The sequence below is a fragment of the Vulpes lagopus genome, chromosome 8 (genome assembly GCF_018345385.1).
Source record: "Vulpes lagopus strain Blue_001 chromosome 8, ASM1834538v1, whole genome shotgun sequence".
NCBI lineage: Eukaryota > Metazoa > Chordata > Mammalia > Carnivora > Canidae > Vulpes > Vulpes lagopus.
The window spans coordinates 43,619,963-43,636,529 of NC_054831.1; the positions used below are offsets into that span (position 1 = coordinate 43,619,963).

A 16,567-nucleotide genomic window follows, 5' to 3' on the forward strand; every position below is an offset into this window, starting at 1 on the left:
AGGGGAAAAAAGGCTATATTGAAGATAATGTTTAAAAAGATAACTATGTTTAAAAGATAAAATGGGCTATAGTGAGGAATATGTCTGAACTAGATTTGGAATCCAGTTACATCTCTCCCCAGAGAAATTATGCTGGAGAACTTGTTTAACCTAAGTTTTTGTTTCCTCTTCTTAAAACCCTTGTAGGGCTGTTATGAAAACGTGGAGCCTATTAACAGTCACAGTTACAAAAGAACCTGGCATTGACAGGCATTAAATAAATGGCAGCTATTAAATGAACATTATTATATTAAGGCTCGTTGCTATTAAATTCCTACTGCTCACTGTAGCAGCATTGCACAATATGAAGCACTTGTAGAGGTTGAACTCAAAACAAGCTATTAGCTTCCCTTCAAAACTACTCAGTTCTTTAGTAAGGGTGGATTGGAGAACCATGACGTAATAGTGAATCCTACACTACTGAATTCCCAACTACTACTTACCAACAAGTCTATCATGATGCTTAAGTATTATAAAATAAATTTTTCTCGAATTCATACATTCAAACACTATTTCATGTTTATGGGATTCTTAACCAATGAGTAACACATTGTTAGAATTTTATAAATCTTTCCAAGTATTTTCATATCTAAGTTCTTACTAAACTGCAGTCAGGAAACCAACTGCAAAGCTACTAATCTATAAATGTAACGCAGTTAACTAAATAAGGTTCATAAGGAACAATGAGTTCAGTGAAACAGGAGGGAAAAATTTACCTCCATTTTGGTCAGCCACTTACCATCCCATCATCTTCATTAAAAATGTTATGCAGTTACAGAAGGATGGCTGAGCAGAAAATGGACAGAAGAAAAAGAAAATGTGTACAGGAAAAGAAAGAAACAAGAAACATGATTTCTAATACTATTAAGAAAGACAAAAAATAGAAAGAGAAAATAATAAATGCAGAGGAAGAACCCACAATCCCTTCCCAAAATCAAATTCCACTTTGTTATGCTAAAAAAACTGAAGAATTCAGGATTATAATTAAAGAGACACTACAGAGTTGTACAACTGTAATAACAGCTGTAGATGAACTAACCCGAAGGGTAAAACTGATTTTATATGTCCTCTGAAAATGCAAGACAAGAAAATCCAAATAAAGCATATTTCAATGGACTCAACTTCACAATTTTAAACATAAATGAACAGATTATTCTTATTTTTCTTAGTTACTAATAAAGTAAAGGCAAAAGCACCTAGGTCATCTTAAAAATCTCTCAGTCTTCCCACTAATTTACAAAAAGCTCAATTAAAAATAATTGAAATATTTTTACAACTGGAATACATTCCCAGATAAAGTCTTCAGTTACTCACCAAAGTAGGGATAATGATTAATGCGATAGTGTCTTGCTCTAAGAATAGCAAACTATTAACTATAAAATAATACATTTTATTCGTACTTAAATTTAAGACAGCTTTGAAGTTAATAGGGCCTATACTGGGAAGTGTATTATAATATGTGATTACTACAATTATCACACCTGGAACTCAACAGGGTTATCATTCAGAGAACAAAATCTGTTAGGAAAAAGGAGAAAGAAGAGGCTATTTCTAATCTAAATTATTATAATAAACTTCTATTAAATGTACCCAAAAGTCAAAATTTTCCAACAGACACCTTTTCCAGCTTTGGTTGAGGCTCTTTCTTCAAAAAGTTACTTATGCTTTTTCCCTTTGTTTCTACACATAATTTTACAGTGACAATGCATTAAAAATTTCCACAGGAGATATATTAAAAACTAAGCTTACGGGACACCTGGGTGGCAAGTGGTTGAGCGTCTGCCTTTGGCTCAGGGCATGATCCCAGAGTCCCGGTATCAAGTCCCACATCAGGCTTCCTGCATGCATGTAGCCTGCTTCTCCTTCTGCCTATCTCTGCCTCTCTTTCTGTGTCTCTCATGAATAAATAAATCTTTAAAAAAATAAAAATAAAAAATAAGCTTGCAAATATATATTCTATTACAAAAAAATTATGCCTTTTAGTGTTGTCTAAATAAAGATATTGAATGTAAATGATAACCATTCTATTACAAGTTTTCTGAACCAAGTTGCTAACATCATCATTATAAACTTTTCAGGGTTTGCTCTGCAATGTAAAACCATGCAAAAAGTGAAAATTTTTAGGCTTAAAATACTTAGCAATTTAAATCAATTGAATTAATTTTAAATGTGAAAAAAGGGATCAAAAAGACACAGGAGAAAACCACTAATTACTCCTCTTTCAGAACCTATTTCATTCAACAAACTTAATAGTACCTTTTACCTCCTATTTTAAGAAGAAATCTGATATACATATAGGGAGATCAATTATTTTAACAATATTTTAATCTTAAAAATAAAAACTGGTATGCCAATCTTAATTTTGTGAAGAGAAAGAAAACCATCACCAAAGATATTCATTAACCTCTTAATATACTCCCTTCTTCCTCTGTAAATTCACAAGAATTACAGCTATTTTAATGGAAAAAATGTTTTATTTATAAAATGAAACCTATAAAATTTAACTTTATTTTTTTTATTATTAAAGATTTTATTTTTTCATTCACAAAAGACACAGAGACACAGGCAGAGAGGGAGAAGCAGGCTCTATGCAGGGAGCCCGATGCGGGGCTTGATCCCGGGACTCCAGGATCACACCCTGGAGGCCGAAAGCAGGCTCTAAAACGCTGAGCCACCGAGGGATCCTAAAATTTAACTTTAAAACCACTAACTCAAGCTTCTTTTTCGGCTACCACCAAATATTTATTCTGAATGGCCATTATAACAAAAATTAAACAATACTTTGTCATGATTCTAGACTAGTGTTACTCTACCTAATGTGTTCCGAATGTTAAAACGCACACACACACACACACACACACACTCTCTCTCTCTCTCTCTCTCTCTCTTCAGCCCTAATAACAAATTCTCAGTTACTACATTCATATTAGAATATTACATAAAATTTCAAAAAAGACTAGCAAACCTATCCAATCAAGGCACTAATATATAAATAACCACATTTTTTCAACATTTCCCAAAGAGAACACTACCAATTTTCTTTATAAATACTTAAAAAACCAAGCTCAGAAAATCAGACATTTTCCCAAAACAAAAACTCAAATGTGGTCAAAATAAATATTTCATATCCTCTGAAATAATGCACTCTTTCAAAATTTACCTATACATAAAACTAGAAAATTCTACAATCTATATTAATTAGGTAAAAAATAAACTTCAAGTACTTAAATCCACCTATTGTTCCAACAAAAGGCAACCCAATCTTTTGTAAACAATTTTACATTAAAATAGACATAAAATATTAAAAAGTTAACATTTTCTTCTGAAAAGGTGAATACTAAAAATAAAGATTATCTATTTAAAAATCAAGTTCAACTTAATAACATTAAGTATTTTTGCTAGCAGGATTATGACATATAGAAAACTATAAATTTGCTTATCAAAAAGGAAGTGATTTTTATACCAAGCCTATGAAAAAACAACTTACATTAAGCTGTATTCTGCTTAACTAAATGCATTTTATCTTATTAAATATGACTAATGCTTCATTTATTCTATGGGATGGAGACCAATTCAGAATGGGGCAGAGCAACAGGAAGCTATTCCACTAGGAATATAACTGGAAAAAAAATAAATTAAAATAAAATAAACCAAACTCAAGAATATGAGTAGAAGAAAAATTTTGATGAAATACGTCTCTAATCAGTAAATTTCTTTGATTTTTTTAAGATTTGTATAGACCTTTAATGTCAAAGCAATGAAAAAAATAAATAAATAAAGTCAAAGCAATGACTTGCAACAGTGATTTTGGTATCCTTGTGTATTCATACCTAATTGTTATTATTCAAAGAATTAAAATAAGCTAAATGGAGGAGGTATTAATTTAATATGCTTAGAGGAACTATTAATTTTTCTGTCTTTAAAAAAACAACTTTTGGGATGCCTCGGTGGCTCAGTGGTTGAGCGTCTGTCTGCCTTTGATTCAGGACATGATCCTGGGGTGCAGGATCCTTGTGGGGAGCCTGCTTCTCCCTCTGCCTATGTCTCTGCCTCTCTCTCTCTGTGTCTCTCATGAATAAATAAATAAAACCTATTAAAAAAAAAACTTTCAAAATCTTTCAGAATGTTAATTCCCTTGCCTCATTATGGATTTATACAAAAAAAAAAAAAAATCAGGAATTAGTAATGATCTCTCCATGATTATTTAAGTACTTAGAAGTACTAAAAGATGAAATTGATCTATAATAAAATCTGGAAATTTATTTCAGACTTACTGTCTAACATGACATATTTCTTTATAATTTGTATCTTTCAAAGACATTTCTTTACCTCCTTAAAATAAATCTGGCTAATGAAGCATTAATAAAAAACTATAGATCCATATAGCACTATTACTCCCAACAGTTTTATAAAGACAAAGGAACACACAGTATATATCTAACAGTGGTTTCATCTGTCCCCAAATTAAATCCTTCTGTACTACTTTCAAAATGTGCTAATGTACATAATAAAACACTGAAAAATACCAAGAAGTATTACTCTGAAGCAAAAGAATACATGAAAATAGTGGATGAAGAAAATGTGTATATGTAAAAAAAAAAAAAAAAAAAAAAAATGTGTATATGTATAAATATATATACATTTACACACAAAACATGAGTTAGCATTTTCTTACTATATCGTATTTAGTTAAGATGAACAAATACATACAAACAGACGTGTTAAACAAAATAAAGCAAAGTAGTATCCATCCAAATGTAAACAGCACTGAAGAGTACAAATAAATAGAAATCATACTCTTATTTCACTAAAGGCAATGTAATACAGACCTGTTGAGAGTACTGTATTTAGTTTTGAGCCTTGCACTTAGTATTACTTAAAAAGTAATATATAGATGTAGGAGAACATTTTAAAGCAAAGTTGAAAATAACAGCAAACGGTTTAAACAACATGAAGAAAGATTACTAGATTTAGCATGGGCTGGGTTAGGAGAAAGTCAACGGGCCATGAAATATTATCATGTAAAACTTTTGAAGGTAACATTTTTTAATAGCATGTAATTAGTGGAGATTTTTTTCCTTAAAAAGAGCAAATCAAAGATGAGGATGAATTACAAAATCTCTGAAATGAATTCTATTTTTAAATTTTAAGTGACAAAACACAATCTAACAAAGAAAAGTATCCAATGAGACATATAGTTGATCTACAAAAAAACTAAAACCAGGAGAAATAAAATATACTACAACAAATCTTCTGACAATTAATACTAAGGACATGTCCAAATTATTTTTTATATTAGAATTATACAGTGTTAAATAGAGAAAAGTGAAATATTATCAGAATAACCTGAAAAGCTTTTTCTAAATATACAGTGATTTCCTTATTTATTCATTCTAGAACTGGGGAGAGTGGAGGGACAGGAGATGGTTTGAGAAGGGTGATGAATATGTATTTATTATATATTATGGATATGTATATTATGGAGAAAACCACCCAGGTGATTGATATACCTACTGCTGTATAGCATTTGATGGAGAATTTGTTTTAACTGATATGTTAATTATAGCTTAGAAATATTTTTGTCATACAGATGAATTTGCAGAAGCCTAATTTTACCTGTATTATAGAAAAATCAACTGAAGTGCCTATATCAAGTTAGTATTTCTTATATTTTTAAGGTAGTTAAAAAAATACTAATGTTTTATGAAAAATTAGATTTAGGTATGAGCTACAAAACTATTCAACATTACCTATAAAATAGATACAATTAGTTTAAAATTCAGTTGTAGAAAAACTATTCTAGGTTCTACCCACTCTCTAAGGTGTTTTCATAATAACCCAAGGGAATTACAACAAAAAATTATAAGAACATTTTAAAAACAATTTTATATAATTTTTATTTACACTTTAGGATTTAAACAACTTGCTGGTAACATCCTTTGTGAGGCAACATAGTCTTTTTTTAAATTTGAAACTATTTAAACTTCAAGATAGGCTCACTAATTCTTTTCAAGGGCAAGCAACAAACATGTTAGCTGAAAAGAGCCAATTTAATGATTATTTGTAACAGAGACTTGATTATGTGAGCCTAGAGAGCCTCCCCACCTCTGTCTCCCCTGTGAAGGAGGAGGTCTTTGTGTGTTTTTGTGTGGCGGTTCCACCGAATTCATTACAATAGAGATGGACATTTCAAATTCGTAACGATCCAACATCTGAGCAATCTTCTTTCGAGATACACCATGTTTATTCCTCCTACCAAAAAAAAAAAAAAAAAAAAAAAAAGGATTTTAATTCTTTAGAATGTGCAGGCCTAGAGATTAAACTGTTTTAGAGTAACAGAGTACAGATTTTAAATTATATTTTGCAAATAAATACTAAAAGACATATCCCATTTACCTACGTTTTAGATAAAAAAAAGTTATACTGGCTCTCAAAAAGTTTAATAATATTTTTAAAAGGTTTAAAGACACCATAAATCATAGCAAAATGTTAACTGATAATATCCCTCTTCCTCACATAAAACTACCAATTCACTGAACCATGGAGTTAACCCTTTCCCCTTAAAATAAAATTGAAGATTATGAGACAGTGTTTTGGGAATTACAGAGGAACTGAGTGGACTTCTACAATTATAAAAAACAATATAAAATATTTATCACTTTTCAAAGTTATTTTAGGACACTTCCTATTGCATTTTTAAAATTTATTATCAATTCCAAATTACTGTTAGAGACAACAACTTGGACATATTTCACAAACATAATGTTGAGTGACAGAAACTAGACACAATGAACACATTCTGTATTTATATAAAGTTTGAAAAAAATTAAACTATGGTGTTAGACAAAATATGTTTTAGAAAAATAAAAAACATAAAAAAAGTAAAAAGAAAAAAAAGACACATTAAAGAAAATAATTCCCACAAAGGAATTATTACTGGGAAAGGAAATCAAAGAACTTCTGAGGTGTTGATAATGTTCTTGTAACATGGGTACCGGTTAAATGAGTATTTGCCTTACAAGAAATTTGTTAAGCTGTAAATTTATATTATATGTAATTTTCTCTGAATTTAATTATGACAACAAAAAGTGATTTTAAAATTATACTTGACCCTCAAAAAACATTTTACAATTTATTTTACCTTTGTAGTTTTCTATAACTTGACTTGGACATGGCAAAACACATAGGAACATACTTTATATTTACTGTTACAGTTCTAGATTTACTAATGCTAATTCATTTTTCCCAGAAAAGGGACACAAAGGAAATGTTTACTTTTTAAAATTACTGAGATTTATGTTAAAGATTAGAAAAGCAAAAAGGACTAGAAGACAAAAAAAAAAGAGGAACCTGAGGTTGAAACTGGCAAAATATGACTAAATGCTCAAGATGTTAAATTGACTTTTGTAAAGTCAAATATTAAGAATACTAATACATTTTGACGGTCCGTCAAATGTTAATGAAGCCTATTTCATCAATTCATTTATTCTGCATTAATCCAGTCTTTTTAAATTTGTCTCTTCTACCTGAGGTGTAATAAACACACACAGAAGCAGATGAATAATACTAGTTATTAACTTATCCATTTTACTCATGTATGAACACATAGTGTGCAAATCAGAAAGGGAAAAGGGTAACCAAATGAATAAAAGGCAAGGGAAAAAGAAATTAGTTGAACACCATACACAGAATAACAGCTTTAAGTTGAAGAGGGCAAGCTGAGGTGGGAGAAAAAAAATGTTTTTTTTAAAAAAGGAAGTGATGGTTGCACATTTCTGTGAATATACAGTTGACCCTTGAACACAAGTTCAAACTGTGCCAGGTCCACTTACATGTGGCTTTTTCAATAAATACAGTACAGTAAAAAAGCCACATGTAAGTGGACCTAATACAGTACTGTAAATGTATTTTTTCTTCCTTGATTTTCCTAATAACATCTTTTCTCTAGCTTACTTGATTATAAGAATACAGTACATAATACATGTAACTAAAAATAGGTGTTAATCAACTGTTTATGTTATCAGTAAGGTTTTTGGTCAACAGCAGGCTATTAGTAGTTAGGATTGGGGGGGATCAAAAGTCATCATCAAAAATTGACTCAAAAATCCATTATTAATGGATTTTTAACTGTCCCAGGGGGTCAGCACCCCTAACTCCTGCATTAAGAGTCAACTGTACTGAAAACCATGAATTGTACACTTTTAATGCATAAATTGTATGGTACGTGAATTATTTTTCAAAGTTGTTACCAAAAGCAGATAAGGGGAATAAAAACAAAGAAAGAAAAAGAGTCATAGGAAAACCAGTGACATGAGGGGAAACGGATAAAGGTAAACACAAATGGAAGGCCAGGGATGAAAGGAATAAAGTCCACAATCCCTAACCACAAATTTTGAAATTAAAATGGCCTAAGAACTCATTTTTCTGTTGATTCATATGGCAGCAAAATCTAACCAAACCTATACTCATTTGGCAGCACAATCTACTCAGAACGAAATTACATTATGCAGAATCTACTTAGAGGACTAGTAGTGATATGGCACAGGAAAAAAACAGAATATGTGATGATGACATGCTACCCCAAACTCTGCTAGGGGCATTATGATCATGTATATGCATTATATTACCTTCGTATTAAAAAAACAAACAAAAACAGACCCTGAATTCTAAAACACAGATTACAAGGATCTCGGTTTATGAATCTATAGAGTATGAATCTATAGCAGTAAAGATGGTAAAGAGAGAAAAGATGACCCAGGTAAAAAGATGATGTGACCTAAAATGGGAAGAAAAGTTTGAAAGGTGATGCAGGTAAGTAGCCTACCTCAAAAACTTAGAACTTTTCCCTCAAAGTGTGCTAGATCTCTGCTAGCATTCAATAACTATGAAGCAATGCAGGAATTTACATAAGAGAAAGTAACGCACACACTTAACAAGGAAAATTTAATAAAATTGATCAAGGCAAGGTACCCCAAGAAACGTTGAATTTAATGTTCCTCTTGACAGAAAGTGAAAACAGTCCCTATTCACAAATAGCAAACATATGACAAGCAAAAGCTAGTAAAGAAACTGTGAAAAGGAGAAGAGAAAGGAAAAAAGATAAAGATTCAAAAAATCTTTTCAAAGATAAGGATTCAAAAAAAATTTGAGTGCCTTACTTTTCTAATTCTTCAGGATCAAATTTCCACCAAGTTTCAGGTTCATGAAACTCTACTCTGTATCCTTTTCCTATGGCCTACACAAAGGAAAGGAAGAAAACAAAAACCCAGAGAATACTTCTTAAAGTAAAAAAAAGAAATCAGATAAATAGAAGCTTCATTTAGACAATATTTCTAAATTTGTTTGATCAGGGAAATTTTACTTTTAAATAATATGGTTTATAAAAATGTTAAGACCACATAACTGGACAATTTTGAATTACTGTCTTCAAGTCCAGGCAAAACTAACAAGATGAGCATATTTTTTAGTAAGTACCATTCCCAGTTTTTTAAAAACCAAGTTAACAAACACACCTCTTTAGAAAACAGGGACAAATGTTTATGTAATGAAGATCAAAGTAACCAAAATTTCAGAGTATGAAAAAATGGTAAGAATAAAATATTAAAACTCTCCCATATCACATATTTACCATTTCCACATATGGTTTCATTTCCCAAGCTTGTGTATTAGTGTTGTCTATTATAACTGGAGATCTCCCCTGATTGATAGCTTGTTTTGCTGAAATAAAAAATAAATTAAAAAAAAAAAAAAAAAACAGAAACCAGAGAACTATTAGAATAAAATATACGAAATAAAACTTAAATATTCATTATTAAGAAATTTTCTGTATCTCTGTATTTAAAACCAAAACTATGCAATCTCTTGAGTTAGTGCCATGAACAAAAAAGAGGACTCCACTAGATTACTAGATTAAAAGAGAATTAAGAGACCTAACCACAGGTAATGTGTATTCTCTGGACCAGCTGCTGGTGTTGACAATGACATTTGGGGAAAAATATTTTGTTGAGCTACAGGTAGGAAGCCTTGAGTCTAGAGCTAACTTTGATTTACAGGAAATACAAGAGCAAGTTACACTGAATACAGTCTGAGTATGAAAAGAGGTAAACATTTATTGACATGGAAAGATGGAAGACTGTTAACTGAAAATTGCAAATTATAACACAACATGTAAGTATACCCTTATTGTGGTCAAAATATAGAGATCTGGGAAGAGAAACTAAATATCGTAAGTGGTCATCTGAGGGTAATGGTAGTATCAGCAATATATGCTTATCTATATTCTCCAATGTTCTACAATTGCAAATAATGTTTCTGAAATAAGAACTTACATACCAAGTAACTAAGGACCACAGTTCAACTGACTTTGTAAGTATTTCTTAGGCTCCAATTCTCAAATTGGAGCCGGGATCACATAGAAAGTTTCTAAACTACATCTTCCTATCCCTTTGCCCTCTCTTTCCCCACGAGGTAATAAGAATCACTGCCACAGTGAGCCACTGTTAACGACAGAGGTGTGTGTACCCCTAAATGTAAATAGACAGGAAACATAATCAAGAACCTACAATAAAATTTAAAAGGCAATGATATAGAAGTTTTGTTGGGACTTAAAATCAAAACACTAAGTTCTATATAATGAAAACACATATGGATGTCTAAGGGCGGGAGAAAATTCTAAGGGTTAGTTAAATTATAATGACTATGGTGGAATATATATTTGGGAGAATATGTCTTGAAATACCAAAAGCACTTTAGAATTTGGGTCATAAACAGGATATCAAGATGCTATCATCTTACAATGTTCTATCCTCAATCATAAATAGTGATATGATAAACTCTTTCATTAAAAAAAAAATTGCTAAACTAATTGTCTTAATGTCTGATAGTTAGGCTGGCACCTCCAAGGTGTTATATCCTAGAAGAGCAGCTTAATAATAAGATTAAATCTCTGATTTGCAGGAATGAGAAGATGATCTGCTTTTCATGAAAATCATAATTAATGCAATACCACATTCCAGTGTACTCTAGGAGGAAAGAGTTTCTAAGTAAACAATGTTTGACTACCCAAATAATGAGAGTCATTTCTTAAACAAAATAACTACATACTCTAAGAGACAGAATGACACCCTGGAGAGGTTTTTAATTTATAGGTGATCTAACATGAATTTAGATTCTTCTAATAACACACATGAAGCAGAGATTGCCAGAATGGTAACCGGCATTTAAAAATATTCAATAAACATCTGTTGAAAAGAAAAATTTAGTTCTAAGTATCATACTTATAACTTGCAAAATGTCTAACAATTGTTAGTTATCATTACTATCATTACCTTGGAAAAATCTGTTATAATAAAACTAGTAGTTTATCAAAACACCATTTTTTGTTTAGCAAGTATTAACTCACATGGCATGAAATTTCAATGTAATATTCTAGACTGGTATTGCAAAGAGAAAAAAAAATGTCTTACACAAACACATTTCATAGTCCTCCAACAGTACAGTGACTCTATCCACTGCTTATTCATTCCACTCATCACCTACTACTATTGTCCTTAACTTTAGTCCAATAACTCCAAATATTTTTCAGAATTGCAATACCATTATTACTTGATTTATGCAGTAATGTTCTGTGGCATAATGCTCTGTGGAGAATCCTAGAGTGTCAGAGAACCAACACTAGGAAATAATCTCAAAATCAAACTTATTTCACATTAAACATTTTACTCAAAGATATCCTGAAATTCCTTACTGTGAAAACTGACAATTAAAAAGAAAAGCATTCATCCTGTTCTTCCTGTATATACTGTACTTTAGGACAACCCTAAAGCTATTTCTTTTTTTTTTTTTCTCCTAAAGCTATTTCTAGGTGAAATGTTCTTCATTATAGAAGAATTCTAACATGGAAGGAATCTTAAACCTAGACAATCACCATTTTGCAATGTTTAATGAAACGTCTCATATGGGAAACAGTTCACTGTTGGATAAAACCATTACATGTAAGATTGATAGGGAACTTGATAATGGAGAGTAGGCTGTCTCTTTGAAACTATTAATCAACCTTAGTATTATTAAAACTAGGACAACTAGACATATGCTTATGAAAAAAATAACTTGAAACTAACAAATCCTTCTGTCTAGAACTAAGTTCTATTTAAGGAAATAGAGGAGAAAGAAGAACAGGTTAAATAGCTACCACAAGGAAGCAAACAGACAACTAAAAAATATGGGACATTCTATAGGACAACCAACCAATTTCTGCAACAAATTAATGTTATAAAGGCAAAAAGAAGGGATTAAAAAAAGAATAGATATTACTGTACTTAAAACCAAATGTACTACCAGGATCTGGCTTGTATCCTGATTCAAAGAGAACAAGTGTAAAGACAACAGGAAATTTCATTACAAGCTGGATATTATATGATGTCAAGGAATTGTCTTTTTTTTTTTTCTTTTTTAGGTGTGATGATGGCACTGCAGTTAAATAAGATGCTGTTAAATAAGAAAAAGGTTACTTTGAAACACATGATATGCAGTCAATGTTCAAATCACTATTCCAGAATGAGAAAATATTGACTGATGTGCTTCTAAAAAAGTATTAAGTACATTTTTTGTAGAGTAATGTCAATAGGGAAAACTTTAATATTCACAGACCTTATATTAAGCCTTAGAAAACATCAGCATTTATTACTCTTAGGGAAATAGCTTTTGGGAATATATAACAGTATGAAGAGTTCTTTGAATTTATTCATGAGGTATAAAATAAAGGCTATCAAAATATCCTACACCTCTATTTTATCAGCTTATATTGGTACACTATTTACAGTTTAAAATATATACCTATTTAAATTCTCTAATTTGTCAATAACCTAATAAAGTAAAGCAAGTGTAACTTCTGACAAAAAAATTGGGTCTCAAAGCTATTTCAATGACCTGCCAAAGTCATTCAGCTGGTAAAAGTTAAGTCAAGAATAATAACTCAAGTCTTCTGACTCCTAGTCAAATACACCATCCCAGAGACTTGGCCCAAAACAAACCTCTGTTCTGGTTCCAGTCATGGGCATCACCAAGTTGATTAACATTATACCTGTACCCATCTTGGTGGTGAAAATAGTCATCAGTGCTGAACACAATGCCATCACGACTCTGACCAAGCAGAATTCTGTTAATAAAAGAAATCACAAAGTGCCATTTATAACCATCAAAAAAATAAGCCACATAGGAAATGTTATTAAATGAATCTCTGGTACTTACCTGTAAATATACTGCAAACTGAATAGTACAGGAGCTGAACCTTAAAAGTTTTCAGATTTCAAATATCACTTCACACTTAAATCTACACAATTACAACCAGGTACTTTTTTAGGTGGCATTTGTATTAAGTGGAAAATGGTGGAAGGGATTAAGAATATAAGAGTATAGTCTTGGGATAATTCAAGAATACATACCTCCTAATACAAAGGAATAAGAAGGACTTCGACTATGAAAATAAACATCTCTCTCCTTTCCTCAGCTTATTATAAAATTGTATACAGGCATACCTCAGAGAGATTGCAGGTTCAGTTTCACACCACAATAAACTGAGTACCACAATAAAGAGAGTCAAAATTAATTTTGGTTTCCCAGCACATAAAAGTTATTATTAAAAAAACAATGTATACACCTTAATTCAAAAATATTTTATTGCTAAGAAATGCTAACCATCATCTAAGCTTTTAGCGAGTTGTAATCTTTTTGCTGGCAGAGGGTCTTGCCTCGATGTTGATGGATGCTGACTGATCAGGGTGGTAGTTGCTGAAGGCTGGGGTGGCTGTGGCAATTTCCTAAAATAGGACAATGAAGTTTTACCCCATCCATTGGCTCTTCCTTTCATGAACAATTTCTCTGTATCATGTGATGGTGTTTGATAACATTTTACTCACAAAAGAACTTCTTTGAAAATCAGAGTTAATCTTCTCAAACTCTGCCACGGCTTTAGCAACTAAGTTTATGGAGTATTCTAAATCTTTTGTTGTCATTTCAATAATCTTTATAGCATCTTCACTAGTGGACTTCATCTGAAGAAACCACTTTCCTTGCTATCCTTGAGACTGCAGCAATGCAGTCCCATCTTTGGGCCCCATTTCTAATTCTAGCTCTCTTGCTGTTTCCACCACATCCACAGTTGTCTCCTCCACTGAAGACCTGAAACCTTCAAAGTCATCCATGAGTTTGGCATCAACTTCTAAACTCCTCTTCATATTAATATTGCCCTTACCCTATGAATCATAAATATTCTTAAGGGCAACTGGAATGGTGAATCCTTTCCAGAAGGTTTTCAATTTGCTCTGCCCAGATCCTTCAGAGAATCAATGTGTATGGCAGCTACAGCCTTAAAAAATGTATTTCTTAATAAGACTTGAAAGTCACAATTACTCCTTGATTCATGGGCTGAAGAATGAATGTTGTGGAAGCAGGCATGAAATCAACATTAATCTTGTTCAACATCTCCACCAGAGCTCTTAAAACCAGGTGCATTGTTAATGAACAGTAATATTTTGAAAGGAATCTTTTTCTCTGAGCTAAAGGTCTCAACAGCGGGCTTCCAATATTCAGTAAACTGCAGTGTAAACAAAAAATGCTGTCATTTAGGCCTTGTTGTTCCATCTATAGAGCAAAGACCGAGTACCTTTAGCATAATTTTTAAGGGCCCTAGGATTTTCAGAATGGTAAACGAACACTACCTTCAACTGAGTCATAAACTGCCTTAGCCCAAGAAGAGTCAGCCTCTTTTGAAGCTAAAGCACTGACTTCTCTAGCTATAAAAATCCTACACAGCAACTTATTCCAGTAGAAGGCCATTTGTCTACACTGAAAATCTGTCACTTTTGTAGCTACTTTTATTTATCTTAACTAGATCTTCATTAATTATCTAAGCTATATCTTGCTATAGCTTTTACACTAGCACTTGCTGCTTTACCTTGTACTTTTATGTTATGGAGACAGCTTCTTTCCTTAAACCTCATGAACCAGCCTCTGCCAGCTTCTAACTTTTCTTTTGTAGCTTCCTCAGCTCTCAGCCTTCACAGAATTACAGTTAGGACTCTGGATTAGGCTTTGGTTTAAGAGAATGTTGTGGCTGGTTTGATCTATTATCCAGACTATTTCAACTTTCTCCATACTAGCAGCAAGGCAGTTTCGCTTTTTCATTTGTGTGTCCACTGGAGTAGCACTTTTGATTTCCCTCAAGACCCTTTTCTTGTACTCACAACTTGCCTATCTGTTTGGCTCAAGAAGCCTATCTGGACTTCTGACATGCTTAATCCTAACTAAGCTTAATCACTTCCAGCCTGTGATTTTAAAGTGAGAGATGTGCAACTGCCCCTTTCACTTGAACACTTTGAGGCCATTGTAATTTATTGGCCTAATTTCAATATTGTTGTGTCTCAGGGAATAGAAAGGCCTGAAAACAAGAGAGAGATGGGAAAAGAGCAGGTTGGTGGAGCAGTCAGAATATACACAATGCTTATCAATTAAGCTTGCCATGTTATATGGGTGCAGCTCATGACACCCCAAAACAACTACAATAGTAACATCAAAGATGACTGATCACAGATCACCATAACAAATATATTAACAAAAAAGTCTGAAATATTGTAAGACTATCCAAGTGACATAAGGACACTAAGTGAGCAAATGCTGTTGGAAGAATAGAGCCAAAAGCTTGCTTGACACAGGGTTACCACAAACCTTCAATTTGTAAAAAGTGCAGTATCTATGATGTACAATTAAACAAGTTATGTTTGTATATTTTATAGAAACTGCATATACAAAAATTTTAAAAATTTAAACATGCATTTCCACTTACAGAATTATAGTTCAAATTATTTCAAGCAAAGCAAGTGAAATGAAATGGCTGGTTGTTTGTGAAGCTAGAGTTGGATATCTTATTTAAGCTAGCATGATTTTCTCAAAATATGCCATCTAACATATTTGGCATCTTACTTGTTTATACAGATAACTTGGAATATAAAAATGCTACTATGGGCTGCCTGGATGGTTCAGTCAGTTAAGCATTCAACTCTTGATCTCAGCTCAGGTCTTGATCTCAGGGTTCTGAGTTCAAGCTTCTCATTGGAAAAAAAAAAAAAAGCTACAATATTAGCACTCCAAACCAAAGCTCAATTACCTAAAATGATTTTGATCATAATCAACCTTATGATGCCTAGTTATATTTAACAGTACCATAAAACTGTTACCATCTTTCTTAAATACCCTGTTTCATTTTTTCCATTCTATTACATTATTACCAGTGATTTTTCAAATATTAATAATATAATACTACAAGAGTATAGTAGCTTTTCTGTCCAAAAAATGTTTTAACCTCAAAAAAGGTGGGGGTGGGGGAGGCATGGAGACAGAGGGTAGGAAATAGCAAATCAATTTACATCATTAAACCGAGTAAACATCAAACATGAATAAATCTCTATGAAGAATATCATAGTTATAGCAAACAATTTTAGGTTAGAGACTTTTTCCTTTCAGACTGTTCATG

At 32.0% G+C, this 16,567-nt stretch overlaps 1 protein-coding gene across 16 annotated transcripts in view; it reads right to left on the minus strand.

Moving 5' to 3' along the window:
* LOC121497028 (NEDD4-binding protein 2-like 2) overlaps window positions 1-16,567 on the minus strand; it is a 78,422-nt gene that overhangs the window by 53,776 nt on the left and 8,079 nt on the right. For 7 of the 16 annotated variants that reach the window (XM_041766030.1, XM_041766023.1, XM_041766022.1 and 4 more), the window contains 4 exons: window positions 13,071-13,195; window positions 9,668-9,756; window positions 9,198-9,274; window positions 6,145-6,291 (listed from right to left, as the gene is read on the minus strand). In XM_041766030.1, coding sequence (XP_041621964.1) covers window positions 6,145-6,291; window positions 9,198-9,274; window positions 9,668-9,688 — 245 coding nt within the window. In that variant the 5' untranslated portion in view covers window positions 9,689-9,756; window positions 13,071-13,195. Of the gene's footprint in view, window positions 1-5,917; window positions 6,292-9,197; window positions 9,275-9,667; window positions 9,757-13,070; window positions 13,196-16,567 lie in introns of those variants that run through there. The other 9 variants (XM_041766027.1, XM_041766028.1, XM_041766026.1 and 6 more) reach the window with 5 other exon arrangements.